At 48.0% G+C, this 17,067-nt stretch overlaps 1 protein-coding gene across 1 annotated transcript in view; it reads right to left on the bottom strand.

Moving 5' to 3' along the window:
• Positions 1-13,583: 13,583 nt before the first annotated feature.
• LOC122681551 (ankyrin repeat domain-containing protein 26-like) overlaps positions 13,584-17,067 on the bottom strand; it is a 59,773-nt gene continuing 56,289 nt past the window's right edge. Inside the window, exon 23 of the mRNA XM_043883759.1 lies at positions 13,584-13,788. Coding sequence (XP_043739694.1) covers positions 13,609-13,788 — 180 coding nt within the window. The 3' untranslated portion in view covers positions 13,584-13,608. The remainder of the gene's footprint in view (positions 13,789-17,067) is intronic.

Genomic DNA, 17,067 nt, shown 5'->3' on the forward strand with positions numbered 1-17,067 from the left:
TGAAGGTGGCCCGAGACAGACCCTCGGCACAAGCCCCGGGACTCAGCACAGGATTTTAGGCTGGACAGTGACAACTGAATCAGGGGCTGAGGCTGAAGGGGCTTTCCAGGCCCAGTACCAACCACAAACACCCAGCCCTTCGGGGCGGTCCCTCCCATCCCCTCTCACCTCCTTCGCCAGGCCCTGGAGCCCGATGGTCTGGCAGACCAGGGCCAGCTCCTGCTCTGTGAGGTGGCCGCTGCTGCCCACACCCAGCTCTTCCCAGAGGCCCCAGACCCGGCTCTCGAGGGTGCCGAAGGAGAGGTTGCCGGGCTTCTGGGGGCTCCCAAAGACCTCGGAACCCCAGGCTGGTAGCTGGCCTGAAGCAGGGGAAACACATCAAGGCGGTATTTCACTCTGAAATCAGATGGACTGACAGATGGGCAGACAGACACATGGGAGAGTCAAGCTTCCGATGGTGGCTACACGAGGCTCCCCGTGCAATTCTTCCAACTTAATTCTATGCAAAATTTCACAATAAAGGGGGGACTCTGCTGCACATGGGGAAGGCATTTTCTGAAGGGAGCCTACAGAAGCTGTAGCCCTAGGAGCATACCTACAAGCTTTGTACTTAGAATAACAAGTCCAGGTTTAAAAAATTAACGTCTAGAAGGTCTTCAAACCTGCCCAAAGCAAAGAGCACAGTCCAACAAAGGCCAATGACCCTGTCCCTTGGGCAGCCTCTCGTCCTGGTTTCATCTACCTGTTTGTTCTTGCCCACATATATTTTGTTTTTGTAATATTTATTTGACTGCTCTGGGTCTTGGTTGCTGCAGGTGAGATCTTTTCAGTTCTGGCATGCAAACTCTTAGTTATAGCATGGGGGCTCCAGTTCTCAGACAAGGGATGGAACCCGGGGCCTCTGCGATGGGAGTGCAGAGTCCTAGACAATAAATCACCGCAGAAGTCCCTGGCCCAAGTATTTGAAGGCAAATCCCAGCTGCCATGTTCTCACCCCGAGTGTTTCGTATGCACTCCTGACCCCAGTGTGACGATGGCCCTACAACCCAACAACGACGTCCCAGTTCTCTACCCAAGTCTCCGAACGGCTGATTTCTTCAACTCAGCATCAATGCAGAATCCTCCCTGTGTGTGTGGTTACTCCCCCAGAGTCGCTGGATCACCTCCAGCCCTCCCCCCAGTTGCCTTCCTCCTGCCCTTCCATCCCTAATATCTCCTGTAAATTGGAACTTAGTACAAAGATCTAGTTTGGATGCAGGTTGAGTATTATCTTTTTTATTTTTTTCTCCCATCAAAAATGCCCCAAGGTGGGCTGTTTCCATACCACCACACGTCAGGAGCCACAGGGGTCTTTGAGATGCAGACTCAGCAGCAAGTCTGGGTGACAGACAACAAAGTTTCATAGCCTTTCTAGGTTAGCCAGGTGGCTTACTGAGGTTTATGAAGCTTTGCCAGAGAAACCCCCTTTGGGAGAGGACAGACCTTGGGGTGGCCACAAAGAGCTCTCTTGAGATAAGCAAGGCTTCAAAGCAGAGCTCCCTCAATGCCCAGACTGCACCACCCTGCCCAACACAGGACGAGGGTCCCCTGCACCTGACCAGACCCCGGCTCTCGGTCAGTGGTCTGGAGCTCTCCAGAGAGGAGTCATCTTGGCGTTTACTGTGATAATCCAACTAATAACCAAAAAGTCCTTTCCTGAGGAATGCTAGGCCTCCTTGCTCATGAATGATGCTGTATATCAGTTTGAGGAAAACACAAGGGGAGGGCCACTTCCAAGACCCCTTCCGGCTTAAAACATCTGAATGTTCTAGGTAAAAATGGAAAAACAGGACTTCTCTGATGGTCCCATGGTTAAGACCATTTGCAATACAGGGGACTCGGGTTCGATCCTTGGTCAGGGAACTCAGATTCCACATGCTGTGGAGTAACTAAGCCTGTGCCCTGCAACTAGAGAGAAACCTGAGCACTGCGATGAAAGGTCCCAAATGATGTATGAAGATCCTGCAGGCTATAGCTGAGACCTGACAGCCAAATAAATACATGTCAATTTAAAAATTAAATGAATAACTAAAGGCAGAAACCAAAAAGAGGGAAAAGCAATTCTGATGCCAGGGTGTGTTCTCAGGGCTGGCAGAGAAGGTAATTCAGTCCTGTAAGTTCTGACATTAGTGTTTGTTCATGAGTGTCAGTTCTAACCTGGATGGAAAGAAGAACCCCAAGCTTTTCTGGGCAGAGAGCCCAAAATCACTCAGTGAATAACCTCCCCGGAGCCTTTCCTCTCGTCCCCTGGATTTACTCTGAGTCCAGTTAATTTAGGAAGTGATTTTTGGACACAAAGAGGTCCATCTGCTTCATCCAGTAGCACAGACACATGGTTCATTCGCCTGACGTCCCCAACCTCAGCCCTGAGCCAACAACAGCCTCGGCCCTGAGGACCAAGTCTGGACGGTGCTCAGCACCAGTGCAGACCTCTCACTCAGGAGAAGTCCCAGGTCAGTTCTGGCCTCCCGCTGGAGCCGCAGTCCTGCACATTCTGCCCTGTGACTCACTCTGGTGAGAGGCGTCCTTAAGGAACCCACACACCCACATGCTGGTGCACCCAGTGTTGCTGAGCACACCTGTGACTGCCTTTCGGGAGATCTGCCAGGTTCGGGACCAGAGCCACCTTTCGCCTTCCACATGGGGCACAGTCAGGGCCTCTGGTGAGTGGGGAGGCTGCTAGCCCAGGCCCTGCACATTAGGAAGGAGTCCCCTGGCCCATGCCTGCTGGTCGCGAGGATCGCTGTGACCCTAGCCAAGCAACTAGCTGCTCTCTTAGCCAGCGGCCCCTGCCCAAGGGTCTGACCTCAGGAATCTCAGAGAGACCACCCACACCGGGCACCTCCCAGGAAACTCTCCTTCGCTGGCAGCCTGCTGCCTGACAGCCCAGCACTGACCACAGGGGCATCACCACAAGGCCAGGCTTTACCTTGGGCTTCAAACAATTCATTCTGAGGCTCCTTCACTCTGTCGGCTTCTTCATCATACTTGAGACTCTGTGGAAAGTAAGAAAGAGGACATCAGCCACGATTAACCCGCAGGGGGTGGACTGCCCCATGGATGTTCTTTCTGACATGAAGGCCCAAAGGCTCCCGCAGTGGACAGCTCAAGGAGTCTCAGTCAGGGCCCCAGAGTCCGCGGGGACATCCATCACGAGTCTGCCTAGTTGTGCAGGGTGAGCCTTGGTCCAAGTGCTGGGCGCGGGTGACCGTGGCTGTGGCACACCTGCCCTTTCTACCCTCAGCCGATTAACCTTCCCTCCTCCTGCAGGCCCGGGAGAGGGGGTGATAGTGAGGAGGGGATGCCCCGTGGCCCCCGTTTCTGAAAGAGGATGCTCTGTGGCCAGAGCTGCCCTGCAGATAGAGAGACACAGAGACACCTTAAAACCGAATGTAGGTCCCCAAATAGCTGCTCTTCCAGCGATGAGATGCCCTCTCCCATCCTCCGGTGTCATGTCATGTGAGCAGTGACTGGGAGAGGTGCCCGGGGGGGTCCACCGACCTCCACGCTTTCCAGGGACGCGGAGCGGCAGAGCTGGCTCCTTGCACTGGGTGTGACCGGCTGCTCCGGTAAATCCGGGGCTCCACCTGCAGTGCACAGGGCTCGGGCTGGCTCCGACGGCCGTACCACTTAGAGCCGCTCACGTCCTTTGAGGGCACAGCCCGGGAGGCAACTGGAAAGAAAATGGGAGGCACGTGAGGTCTTTAAAACAGACCCTGGACCCACTTGTGCTTATGAAGATGCAGATTCAGAGATGCGATCTGGCTCTCGGGGACAGAGGAAACGTCAGAAGAACACAGGGAAGGGCCAACATGGGGCTGTGGCTGAGACAGCTAGGCTGGGAGACAAGATTTTCCATCATCAAGTCTAGGTGTTGTTTAAGTGTTTCCAAGCAAAATAGGCTTTTCTTATGTGTTAGAAAACTAATTCAAAAATCTAGATTTTTACACAAAGAAATAACCTTCCAATAATCCAAGTGCTCTAGAGACCAGAAGGTGATTTCCCACCCACCCGACCCCACTTCAACACAGCACCCCACCTGGACAGAACACAGAGGGCAAGGACCTCAGCACAGCCAGGCAGGCTCAGACTCCGCATGAGTCTATAGTCAGGGGCAGAGGCAGGTGTGGACTTCAGCTAGGGCTTCTTGAGACTCCCTTAAGCCCTAATACACCCCTGCACTTTCTTCTTTCCTCCTTACCTGCCCGCATCTGCGGAGCAATGGGGACTCCGCAAGTAGAGAAGAAACGACACTGCCTCTGCAGGAATCTGAGTGGCCAGAGAGACTGGGGAGTGGGGGTGCGGCCTGGGCTGTGACCAGGAGAGAACGCGGGTTTGGAAGGGACGAACCAGAAGGGGCCAGCGGGAGAGAAAGGCATAGGGTCCCAGGAAGCAAGGCCAGGCCAGGAAAACAGACCGTTTCACACAGGTGGGTCATGGTCCCAGGGACCAAGTACCATCTCCCTTCTCTCCTCCTCACCCGAAACTGGCCCGCAGCCCCTGACCATGGGAGCATCAGAGGAGGAGGCTGGGTCCAACCGGGCCTCCAGGAGAAACAGTGATGCCAGCGACGCACAGAAACTGAGGACAAGGAAGGAGTCTTGGGAGGAAGATGCTGAGTTCCATGTGACAGAGGACATCTAGGGCAGGAGGACCATGTTCCTGGACCCTGTGAGCTTATCACGGGCAGGGCCCGGCCCTGTACACTCTCCCCATGTGGGAACTCCCGGGGCTGCTGGAGAGGAGGAGCCGTTCCCACTGACAGGGAGCAAACGGGAGGCTTGAGCACCCCATGCAGGGAGCAGGGGCCTGCATGCAGGCTCCGCACCTGCTCTGGTTTCTGTCTACACACAGGCTGTGGCTGGTTTCTGAAAGGGGAGCAGCGGGAAGAGAAAGGCAATGTCAGGTAGGAGTGGGCATTGGGGACACACTCGGGAAACCAGGTGCGCCTGACAGCACGCGGACCCCTGTCTGGGGCTCAGCCACTAGCCGATCACTGCAGGTCGTGACCCAGCACCACGTCTGCACCCTTGGCCTCAGTGGGCTCCTGCCTCTCCCCTCCTGAGATCCCCTGGTCCGTGTCCAGAGGCCCACCTGCCCTTGATGTGGTGTCCCCTTTCTTCATGGTTTTGGCTGCTCAGCCCTTTCCTCAGAGCAACAAGACATCCAGAAATCATACACATTAGGCCCGGTTAATAATGTTCTCTGAAAGTGTCACCTCCTCCCTCCACCAGGGGGAAATGCGTCTCTAGGAACGTGTCGACGAGGCAAGTCAGGCCAGGAGGGGGCAGCATCTCACCACCCACAAGGGCACAGAGCTGCGGCCTCTCAGTGGGAAGGTCCAGTCCCCACCTGTTGCCCAGAAGGCCGCAGACCACAGGGTCAGCCGCGCCTTGTGCCTCCTGTGTGTGAGTATTTATTCATAGGAGCAGAATGCCAAACTCTACAAGTGAAAAATACATTGGTTTGGGATCTCCCTGGTGGTCCAGTGGTAAGGACTCTGCGGTGCCAATGCTGGGGGCAAAGTTTCAATCCCCAGTCAGGGAACTAATATCTCACTATGCTGAGCGGCATATCCAAAAGATTAAACAAGCAAAAAACAAAACAAAACAACAAGAATATTTTGGTTATGTGTTCTGTGATGGCCTTCACTGAAAGAGCAGAACTACTGAGAAGCAGAATGTTCTTGAAAACCCCAGGCATTTGGCCCAAGGGTGCCACGCACATTCGTGGAGCACATGTTCCCAATCATGGCAGGAGACAGTGGGAAGGACCAGCAGGCAGATTAGAAAGCGGGAGAGAGGGATGCTGTGGACTGGCCGGGGAAGCAGGGATGAAGCCCATGGGAGAGACCAGGAGGGTGGCCCTCATGGGAAGCACACAGCCGCGGAGGGTGGGTGCAGGGCTTGCTGGACTCTCACAGCAGGGGCCGCCCGTGTGCACCAGCCCTGGCCGAGCCACCTCAGGCAAGCCTATGACTAACCCACCGACTGACTGGGTAATTGAGGAAAGTTCTGAAAATTGAAAGAAGAGAAAAGCAACACAGAACAAAATGGGCCTTAGTAGGGAAAAGTACCAGTCATGAAGAGGACACAAGTTACCACACACAGGAGTTCCAGCACAGAAAAGGGAGCGATGACACGGGCATGGCCTTTCTCAGGCACCTTCACGTCCAGGGTCACAGGATCACACCCCAAGTTGGGAAAGGCAAGTGGCCTTCTTCCCACCTCAGGGAAGAGAAACCTGAGACAAAGCAACCAATGACCGGACCCTTCAGGTCCCACGGCGGCCGCTTATAAGCTGGCTCCGCCCCCTGGTCAGACTCCTCCCTCGGTCAGACTCCTTTCCCATCAGGCTCCACCACCTTATCAGACTCCTCCCCTGTCAGGCTTGTCCCCCTGGTCAGACTCCACCCCCTTATCAGACTCCGCCCCTATCAGACCCCGCCCCCTTATCAGACTCCTCCCCCGACAGGCTTGTCTCCCCCAGGTCAGGGCTCCCAAGTGGCTCCAGCAGGGGGCGGTCGGACACCAACCGATTTCAGCCCCAGGGGAGGCCGCAAGTGCTTCCTCAAGGGCCTAGCTCCAGACGAGAAAACCTCACCTGAGTAATGGGAACGATCAGCCACAGGATTTCAGGGGTGGGGGGCGCTGGGGGGCTCACTGGAATCTACATGACAGGTACGTAAGCCCCAAACCTCCCAATGGCACCTCCTGCCCCAGTCATGCACCTGCTCCCGACCAAGGCCCCTCCTGGGGTCTGGGAGCAGACCAGGGGCTTGTGCGGGTCAGACACCTTGAACCCCTGCCCCGTGGGGGAAGGAGGGACCCGCTGGCCACTGCACTGTCCCTCCCAGCACTGCTCAGATGCAGCCTCCACCGGTTATCCGGCCAGAGAACAGCAGGCGCTGCCAGCCAAGGAGTTGGCCCATCTTCTAAGGAGCACGTCCACCATCACCTTCCCACTGGACCCACAGGCCACACCTCCAAGCGGGCCTCCCTTCAGAATTCTCCCTCCACTCCTGACCAGTATCAAAGCCCCTCTTCACTTGTTTTGAAATATTACCTTTGTTCCACTGACCCCACTGGAAACCAGGATTCTAACAAGTCCGAGGAGCACAGAGCACTATTGTTTGAGACAGAAGACAGGCGCAGGGCTGCCTCAGCTGGTGGCATCCTGCTTGCTCCACCAGGCTCCCAGCCTGGCCAGCACCTTACACCTGCACTGCGCTTTGGATGATCAAATTCTTCCACCTCTCCACATCCACTTTATCTTGTCTACACTGTTCACTCTAAGGACAGCACTAGATATTACTTGACATTTGTGAGATTGTGACTTACAATAAATATGAATTTGGTCTTCCTCCCATCCCTTGCACAGCCTCTAAAACCCTCCAATTTCCAAAGTGATGAGAGCAACCACACCCAAGTTTATGCTTGGTTTATAAGCTGACTTTGAGAACCACACCTTGAGATGGGCTGGTTGCCAGGGAAACCAACGATGTGATTAGAGGTTAGTACTTTCAGCCCTACCTGACCTCTAGGGAGGTCAGAGGCTGGATGTTGAATTCAATCACTGATGCCCCATCACTGGATCAGTCATGACTGTGTTACAAAGCCTCCATAAACCCCGAAAGGACAGCATTCAGAGACCTTCTGGGTTGGTGAACACGGGGAGACCGGGGAAGAGTGAGCCCTGGAGAGGGTGTGGGGCCTCTGAGCCTCTTCCCACAGCCCATGCACCTCTCACCCTGAGTTACATCCTTTGCAATAAACCGCTGATCCACTAATGGGTTGCCCTGAACTCCTCTAGCAAATTAACTGAACCTGAGGAGGCCGTGGGCACCTCTGATCTTTAGCCCATGGGTCAGAAGCACAGGTGACAAGCTGGACTTGAGATTGTTGTCTGAAGGCATTGCTGTCTTAGCCTGTGGGGTCTGCAGCTGTGTCCAGGGGGATGGTGTCAGAATGGAGTTGAACTGCAGGACACCCAGCTGGTGTTGCCAAATGGCCTGGTGCGGGGGAAATTACACAGATCTGGTGACCAGAAGTGCCAGGGTATTCACAGGATTTTGTGAAGTGCAGAGGAAAACACGAGAGTTTTTCCCTTACAGAACCATTTAACAAATAAGTAGCCCAAAGAAGAAAAAAGCCCAGGTGCTGCAGTCCATGGTCCCAGTCCATGCAGTGGGGGATCATAGACCTGCTGCATTGTTCAGGTACAACATCACATTCCAGAAGTCACAGAATCACAGAAAGAGACGAAAAGAAGACCACAAAGGCCTCTTCCCTGACTCCATAGACCCACTGTCTTTATCTGAGGAGGCAAGACCAGCCTGTGATGACAACACAGCCCCGAAACCATCCGTAAATTCCTCGAAGTTGACCTGTGAATTTGAGAAAAGCGGTCAACACTGCTTTCGACAGGCCACATACATAACACACTGGCCTTTGGGGTTTTCTCAGATCTTATGTTGCCTTCAGCACTGAGGACATTTTTTCAAATATTTACTTACGGTTTGTAAAACCTGAAGATATAGAGAGGCAATTAGGCCCGTCACCAAAAAAAACACAAACACCAAAAAAAAAAAAAAAAGAAAAAGAAAGAAAGAAAACAACTCCATAAAAGGAAATTAGATAACATAGTTAGAAATCAGTGCAGAAAAGAGGTGTCTGATGATCACAAACATTAGCACATAAAGAAATATCAATGTCTTCACTACCCACCAAGAAAGAGAACATGCTAGCACCTAGGCTAGTCCTCCACCAAGGTTCCTTTCCTGATTAAATCCCCTGCCCCTACACTGGGGGAAAAAAAAAGCCCTGAACACTCACACATATGTCCGAAGAGATTCTCTGGAGTATACGCACCTAAGAATGGGATTGCTGGGTCACAGAATATACCTTTATATCCTCTTGGTAAATTGAATCTTTTGTCACTATACCATGCTGACCCTCTTCAGTTCAGTAATGCTTTTTACCCTTGAGACTAGCTTTCTTATGGAGCTTAAAAGTTTCATATCAACCAGTTTTACACTCTTCAGGGACAACACAAAGCCTGCCTGATAATTTGTGCCTTGCTTATCATTTATTTTAACACCTTACAAGATATTTTTGTTTTTATATAGCCAATGTTCATTTAGAATTATTCAAATATTTGCCACTTTGTTTTTCATTTCTTCCTTCATTTCCGACCTTCTGCCTGGGATAGTTTTCCATCTATCTGAAATAGATCTTTGAGACTTACCTTTTGCTTAAGTATGCTGGTGCTAAGCTCTTTTAGTGTGATTTTCACTTTGATTCTTTCTTCAGCAAAAACGTAATTTATTAAAAGAATATTGGAAAGGATCCAGATGTACTTAAAGAAAATGGGTAAATAAACTGTGACTCAGTCAGACAATGAAAGACGACAACAGGGGAAACAAAAAACACTGACAGAGACAATAAATGCACACTGACCTGCACTCTCTGAATACAGACTGCAGACATGATACTGAGTAAAAGAACCAGAGTATGCACTGAGCATGTGCTGTATATATGTCCACCTGTATGAAGTTCAGAAACAGGCAAACAAATCTCTGCTGTTATCATCAAGACAGTGGCAACTGTTGGAGCCAGAGGGACCCCAGGGGCACCTGAGGAGGGATGCAGGATGCTGGGGGCCCAGGTGTGCTTGCAATGGATGTTCACTGAGCTGCACACTTTCCAACTCTTTTCTCTGCCTGTGCTTCACCTGACGTCACACAGAAAGAAATCAACGCAGGAGATTCTTGTAGGTCAAAATGTCACCGGTATGTGCTAGAGAAGCAGGCCTGGCGCTGTAGGTCCCACACCTGGCACAGAACTTGAATGAGTACATTTCTATTGTTGCCTCTGAGCACTAAATGCAGCTATTGGCTGTGGAACGTCTCTGCCTGGGTTATACACTATCAGACTTGAAGGTGGACTACTTATATGTGTGTTTATCTTCTGGCTCCCCAACTAGCATGTGGTCTCATGGCCGACACATTGTAAATACTTAACAAATGTCTATTGGATGTGTTGGTCTCTATAGCCTTTCAAAACTGAGCAGAATTCACCTTCTCAGGGAGACATTCTTTCACCTTTCTTAAAAAAAATTTTTTTTATTTATTTATTTTTGGCTCTGCTGGGTCTTCGTTGCTGCATGCAGGCTTTCTCTATTTGTAGCGAGAGGGGACTACTCTTCCTTGTGCTGTATGGACTGACCATTCTAGTAGCCCTCACTGGAAGGTGGGCGTGAATTTGCTAAACTGCTAGTATGATAATGTCTGAAACTTCTTCTTTTTTATGATGGTGCATCAATTTCATCAGGTGGATCTATTAATTTATTCTTGTTCAGTCACAAGTCATGTCCAACTTTTGGCAACCCCATGGACTGCAACACACCAGGCTTCCCCTGTCCCTCACCATCTCCCAGAGTTTGCCCAAGTTCATGGCATGTTGGTGATGCCATCCAACCATCTCATTCTCTGTTGTCCCCTTCCCCTCCCTACCCTGAATCTTTCCCAGCATCAGAGTCTTTTCCAATGAGTTGGCTCTTCTCATCAGTGACCAGAGTACTGGACCTTCAGCTTCAGCACCAGTCCTTCCAATGAATATTTCAGGTTGATTGCCTTTAGGATTGACTGGTTTGATCTCCTTTTGACTCAAAATTCTTCCTCAGCACCACAATTCAAAAGCCTCAATTCTTTGGCACTCAGTCTTCTTTATGATCCAACTCTCACATCCATACATGACTGCTGCAAAAATCACTGCTTTGACTATATGGACCTTAACTAATCTCATATTGAAAAGGCTGCATCCAGACTTATGCCATGTGGATCAATACTAGAAAGAATATTCTTGCAAAGCTTTCATTTCACAGAGATATTGTAATGCTTTCACTTTACATTCCTAGCTTCTAGATGTTGCCTAGCACATAATAAGTGCTCAAAGATACTTGTTGAGGGACTTCCCTGGTAGTCTAGTGGCTAAGACTCCAAGCTCCCAATGCAGGGGACCCAGCCCCACTGCTGGTCAGGGAACTAGATCTCACATGCCACAGCTAAGAGTTCAAATGCCCCAACTAAAGATCCCACATGTCGTAGGGAACACTGGTGCAGCTAAATAAATAATATTAAAAAAAACAACAAACAAACGACTACATGGGAGCAGTATGAAATGGCCATTTTGTTTGATCCAATCTCATGTCTTTTGTGTCTTTGATAATACTTATCAGCTTTCTTTTGAGCCATCAAACAGGAGGTGATTTGGGAATTCCCTGTTGGTTCAGTGGCTAGGACTCTGCACTTTCATAGCCAAGATCCCAGGTTCAATCCCTGGTTGGGGAACTAAGATCCCACAAGCTGTGTAGCATTTACCAAAAAAAAAAAACAAACAAACAAACAAACAGGAGGGAATCTGATGGCTGAGTGTGCTGCTGTTTTATCTGATACCATTTGACTGTGTTTCTGTGTCCTCTCTCATCACAGCTCACAAAAGGAGGATGGGCCAGGGGGAAAAAAAAATCAAGGAAACCAGGTAACCTGTGTATCCTGTTTTAACCAGTGTAGATTTTCACAAATGTGCCTTTTGCTCACCTAGCCCTCGAATACAATTCCAGGTGATATCAAGAGGGGCTAGGACATGAGCGATCAAAATCACAGCCCGTTTCTTTTTTTTTTTTTCATGGCGACACCACAAATGGTATGTGGCATCTTAGTTCACCAGCCAAGGATGGAACAAACTCCCCCTGCAGTGGAAGCATGGAGTCTTAACCACTGGACCACGAGGGGAGTCCCCACACCTGAGTCTGAAGTCATAAAGAAAACTCAATAGAGGGGAAAGTGACCGAGCTGCGTGGGGCGGGTGTGTGAGGCAGAGCCCTCCTCGCCCCAGGAGCAGCTCTGCTGACAGCACTGGCCACACGGGCTCTGGGGGAAGTAACAGGAGTCAGATTCCCCTCGAAGCTCCCCCAGGGCCAGCAGGGAGGGGTTTAAGGTTGGTCTTCATTTGTTTCTGCCCAAGAACCAACTCAGGAATCTTTCCAGGTTAGATTTATTTTCTCATTCAACATGAGACCAGTTTTACTGAGTTATGTCTGTGGCGGGGGCGGGGAGGGGGGCAGAATACTCTTCCTTCAACGGTAAGATGACCAACACAATTATAGGCACTGCTTTTTTTTTTTTTTTTTTGCAGACTGTGGAATCTTAATTTCCAAACCAGGGTTGAACCCGGGCCCCTGGCAGTGAAAGCCAGATCCCTAATGACTGGCCCACCAGGGGATTCCCAGACACTGGTTTAAAATGAACACGTGTACCTCCCTGGTGGTCCAGTGGTTAAGAATCCGCTGCCAATGGAAGGGACGTGGGGCTTGATCCCTGGTCTGGGCAGATCCCTCAGGCTGCGGAGCAACTAAGCCCAAGCGCCACAACTGCTGAGCCTGCACTCTCGAGCCGGGGCTCTGCAACAGGAGAAGCCACTGCCATGAGGAACGAAGAACTTTCTCTAATTTTAACACTGTCTCCAAAAGTAAATCAGAAGTCAATTAAAACGGACTCAAATGCATTCCTTTTTAGAGCTGAATAACACACAGCTCTTTATCCACTCCGCTGTTGACCGTCATCTAGGTTACTTCCATGTCCTAGCTATTGTAAATAGTGCTGCAATGAACACTGAGGTACATGTGTCTTTTTGGAATTTGCTGTATGATGCAGGGAACCCAAAGCTGGTACTTTGTGACAACCTAGAGGGCTGGAACAAGGAGGGAGGTGGGAGGGAGGGGACATATGCATTCCTATGGCCAATTCAAGTCAATGTATGGCAGAAACCATCACAATATTGTAAAGATATTATCTTCTAAATAAAAATAAAAACGTAATATATAAAAGTTCATTCACTTAAAAGGCGAAAACTCAGGCAAACCTTATTTCTTCATGAGGAAGGACTTTTGAATCTGTGTTTAAAGTTACTTATAGTAAGTTTTATGCCACTACTAACAATTGTAACACATCAAAATATTGATGGTAGCCATAACAGCAGTATCTAAATCTTTGGGTCTATATATAGTGGTAAAAAGTGAACATACAAAAAAGCTATCAATCAACACCACTAAATATTAATGACAAGTCTGGCTCGTTGGGTGCTGCTTAAACAGCGGGTATTAGGGCTCGTCTGAGTCTGTAAAGGGCGTCCCTGGTGGCACAAATGGTAAAGAATCCACCTGCAATGCACCTGACGTGAGTTTGATCCCAGGGTCTGGAAGATGCCCTGGAGAAGGGAATGGCTCCCCACTCCAGTATTCCTGCCTGGAGAATTCCATGGACAGAGGAGATTGGTGGGCTACAGTCCATGGGGTTGCAAACAGTTGGACACGATTGAGTAACTAACACTATCGCTTAGAATATGGAAAACTCAACACTGCTGGTTTTTAAATCTGCTTAAAAGTAAGTTAGATGCAGAGAAACAGCACTTAAAATACTATGTAAATTTTCATCATACACACGTAACACAAAAATATTTTCTTTTCAAAAAGATTTTCTCATCATCTTTAATGGGAAACAATGAAATGTCATGGAAACAGTCCAGTAGGGAAACGTTTACTATTTATCTTTCTAAATCTTATATTTTTCAAACAAAATCTGTTGATACTCTGCTTTTGCTTGCAAAAATTGGTCATCATACACATTTGACCCATCTGAAGAGCTTCGAGAAGACACTTGAAAGGCATCAGATGCCAATTCAGCCTCAACTGGAAAGAAAAGGAAAGAATTATATTCTGTACCTAAAACACTTGAATTAAGTAAGTATTAGTTACAACAAACCAACAAAAAAACGAAAAAACCTGAGACCTTTCCTAGTGTTCCGAAAAAGGAAATCTATCTATAGGTGGCATGACGTGAAATACAAGATTACAGTTCTATAATCTGCTCATGGTGCATGTGTGGCTGAGCATCAGATCTCTGGTTTCCTCATTCTTCATTGGTTCACTCAGTAACTGTGTGCAAAGGTGCTGGGACAAGGACTGCAATTATAAGATGAAGGCGACCCAGGTCCACCCTGGAAAATGATATGCCCTCAACTGGAAAAACAGACAAACAGGCAACTTCCACACAGACTCACATATACAAAACAGATATAAAAGACGGCACAGGGACACTCAGAAGGGACAGCCAGCTTCGTGTCAGTACTGCCAGCTTTCTGGTGGAGGTGCTGTGGAAGCAGATGCCTGAAGGACAGGACAAAGTACAGGAGATGGAGGGGAAAAGCTCGTACAAAGACCGGAGGTGAGGACGCGCGGCTGTGGGATCCTACAGTCTGGCTGGTTAGATGCAGAGCTGAGGGCAGAGGAGGGTGGTAAGGAGATAAGGCCGCCTACTTTGTCAGGACCCAAACCGATGTGGGTGTTTGGAGCTTTTCCTGAGGGTGAAAGATAAACTGGTGACAAAGTCAGTGACAGAGAAAGTTTAGTCACCCACCGAGTGACAGCTGCACACCCGTGACTGCTTGAGTCTGGGTTTCCAGCCTTAATTGCTAGCAGCGCCTGAGAAGCGGGTGAACGCCACGTTTCCTGAGAATAGTGTCAGGTGCAGGCGGATCGTTCCACAGGGATGGAGGCAGTAGAAGAAGGAAATAGCCAGAAATGAAAGAAATACATAGGCCTTTAGAGATTGTTTTTTCAAGCTATGGAACATGATGAATCAAGGAGGAAGAAGGATATTTTTCACTATGACTGCTCATGCTTTCACATTTTTCATTAGCTATATGGGATTTCAGAAATCAATGTCTAAATTTAATTCTTAGGTTTTGGCAACATACCTTCTTCTAGTTCTCTAGTTATACTCCTGTCCAACTCCCGCAGCATCCGAAATAAGTCAAATATTATTTATGTTTAAGATAAACAAGAGAATTATCATAGGAATTACATATAATTTACTACATGTGACATTTAAATAATACTTTTAGAGACTAGACCTAACTTGAAGAATACTTAAGTAGAAAAAGCATCACAGAAATAGAAGAAAATGAATTCCTACTTATTCTGCTTTTAGATAACAGAGAACATATATATGGAATGCTATTTAGATTAATCTGATAAAAAGTATAATAAATATCAGTCTATTGAGTACACATAATTTCAGAGAATTAGGGAATGACCCGTAATCCTAGTAATGACCCACAAGATCACTCTCTTCTCCCTTAACAGTTCCTGCCCTAAATATGTACTTTATTTTGATTTCTAGGTGAGGATCATGTCATATGGAGGAAGTAGTCTGAAGTCGAATGTTAATAAGGAGAACACATCTGCAGTTTTCTTTAAACTTTTCCATTTAGTGAAAACATAGAAAGGTGAGGAAATTATACACAAGAAAACAATGTACCGGCAAGTTTTAATTCTAAAGGTGTTTAGCGAGAAGGATTCTCTCATAAGTGTCAGTTTGCGAACTATGCCCCGTGGAAGGGGAAGGTCCCACGGGGGTCACTGCAGGGGTGAGGAACAGAGAAGTCACAGCTGCACCGTCTCTGGCCACTCCTTTAGCTAAACGGCTCTATACTTGTCTCTTTCATATAATACCATTCCACTCAGAAGTGTTTTTTAAAAGAAAGGTTGTTTTCTTTGGGGAAAAAAAAAACCTTTTTTAAAGGTATGAGAGTCATTGATTTAGCCAAACTTCCTAATTCTACAAAAGAAGTAACAAGGCCAATGGACTTCTTACTGAGCCTAGAGTCCTATGCCAGCTCCTTCCTCAGATTAAGAAAACACATACAGATTTTTAACTGTAACATAGAGAAAATGAATATGTAAAACCTTGTTACATAGTTCAATAATGCTTGTGGCATTTCATAAATGTTTTAAATTATATGTCTTAAATGCATGAACGAAAATAAATCAATATCAAACCCCTATTTGTAGCAGTCGATATAGTTAATTTGTAAAGCAGAAATATTTTTTAAACACAGGACAGGAAACTTGAAAGAGAAAATCTTTGGTTGAATCAAGCAGGCCAAAACTGAAGAGATTTGTCTTAAAAGGATGGTCGTTTCCTCCAGATAAAACCTGGTTTATTAAAATGAATCAGCAAAATGAATTATCCACATTTTGAGTTATTTAGGACACAATCTAAAACACAAATAAGATCTCTCTTTACTATTTAGCATACTTCTATCCAAGCTGTCATAATTAATTGGTATATACAAAAAGCATGAGTGTAATCTCAACTATAAGCTAAATCTGGTCAGAAATTGCAGTTGAACTTCATCTCCTCAGGCTGAAGTTTCAAGGGGAGCACTTATACTCCTACCCTCCTCATGAGAAGCGAGATTTACCCAACGGGTGAGTTTGGGAGAAGGAACTAAGAAGTGCTTGCTTGGTTCCCAATGTCTTCTTTGAAAAGATGTGTGTGCTCACAGCACCGTGACCTTGGGTCTGCGGTAGGCAGCCCGCCCCTGGGCTGGGGACTGAGCCTTTGCTTCCTCCCCTGAGGCCTGCGTGGGGCAGTGTCTGACTTGGGATGAAGTGTCTGGAGGCCCGCTGTGACTGCACAGCTAAAGCACGTCCTCCAGGTTCATGGCTCTCAAGGACTAAGACCCAACGTAGCCACAGTGCTGTCGAAGAAACCTCAGATTGCTCTATGATGGCAAGAAGCCAAATGGGAACACAGGTTGAGACTGCATTTAACAAGGGCTATTTTTATCTGCACCATAACCATCATGAAAACACCATCAAAACCACAAACCCGTGTGCTCTGACTAAAATGGATATTTTAATCACAACGATTACACAACGAAAACTAGCTGCAATTTAGACTCCCCATCATTGCTCTTAGTCATCAATCATCCAGGTGCTGTTGAGATAGAGACAAAAGTGAGCTTCATTTAAAATTTTTTAATGTTTGCTTTGACTACAAACTTAGAAATGTTCTACAATTGCTCAGAAAATATTTTTTAGAAATTTAAGTAACAAGGCTCTAAGTAAAATAGCGATTAAAGATGCATTCTTGTGTAAGAAAATGACCAAAATGTTGACCGA

This window comes from Cervus elaphus, chromosome 23 (genome assembly GCF_910594005.1).
Source record: "Cervus elaphus chromosome 23, mCerEla1.1, whole genome shotgun sequence".
Taxonomy (NCBI): domain Eukaryota; kingdom Metazoa; phylum Chordata; class Mammalia; order Artiodactyla; family Cervidae; genus Cervus; species Cervus elaphus.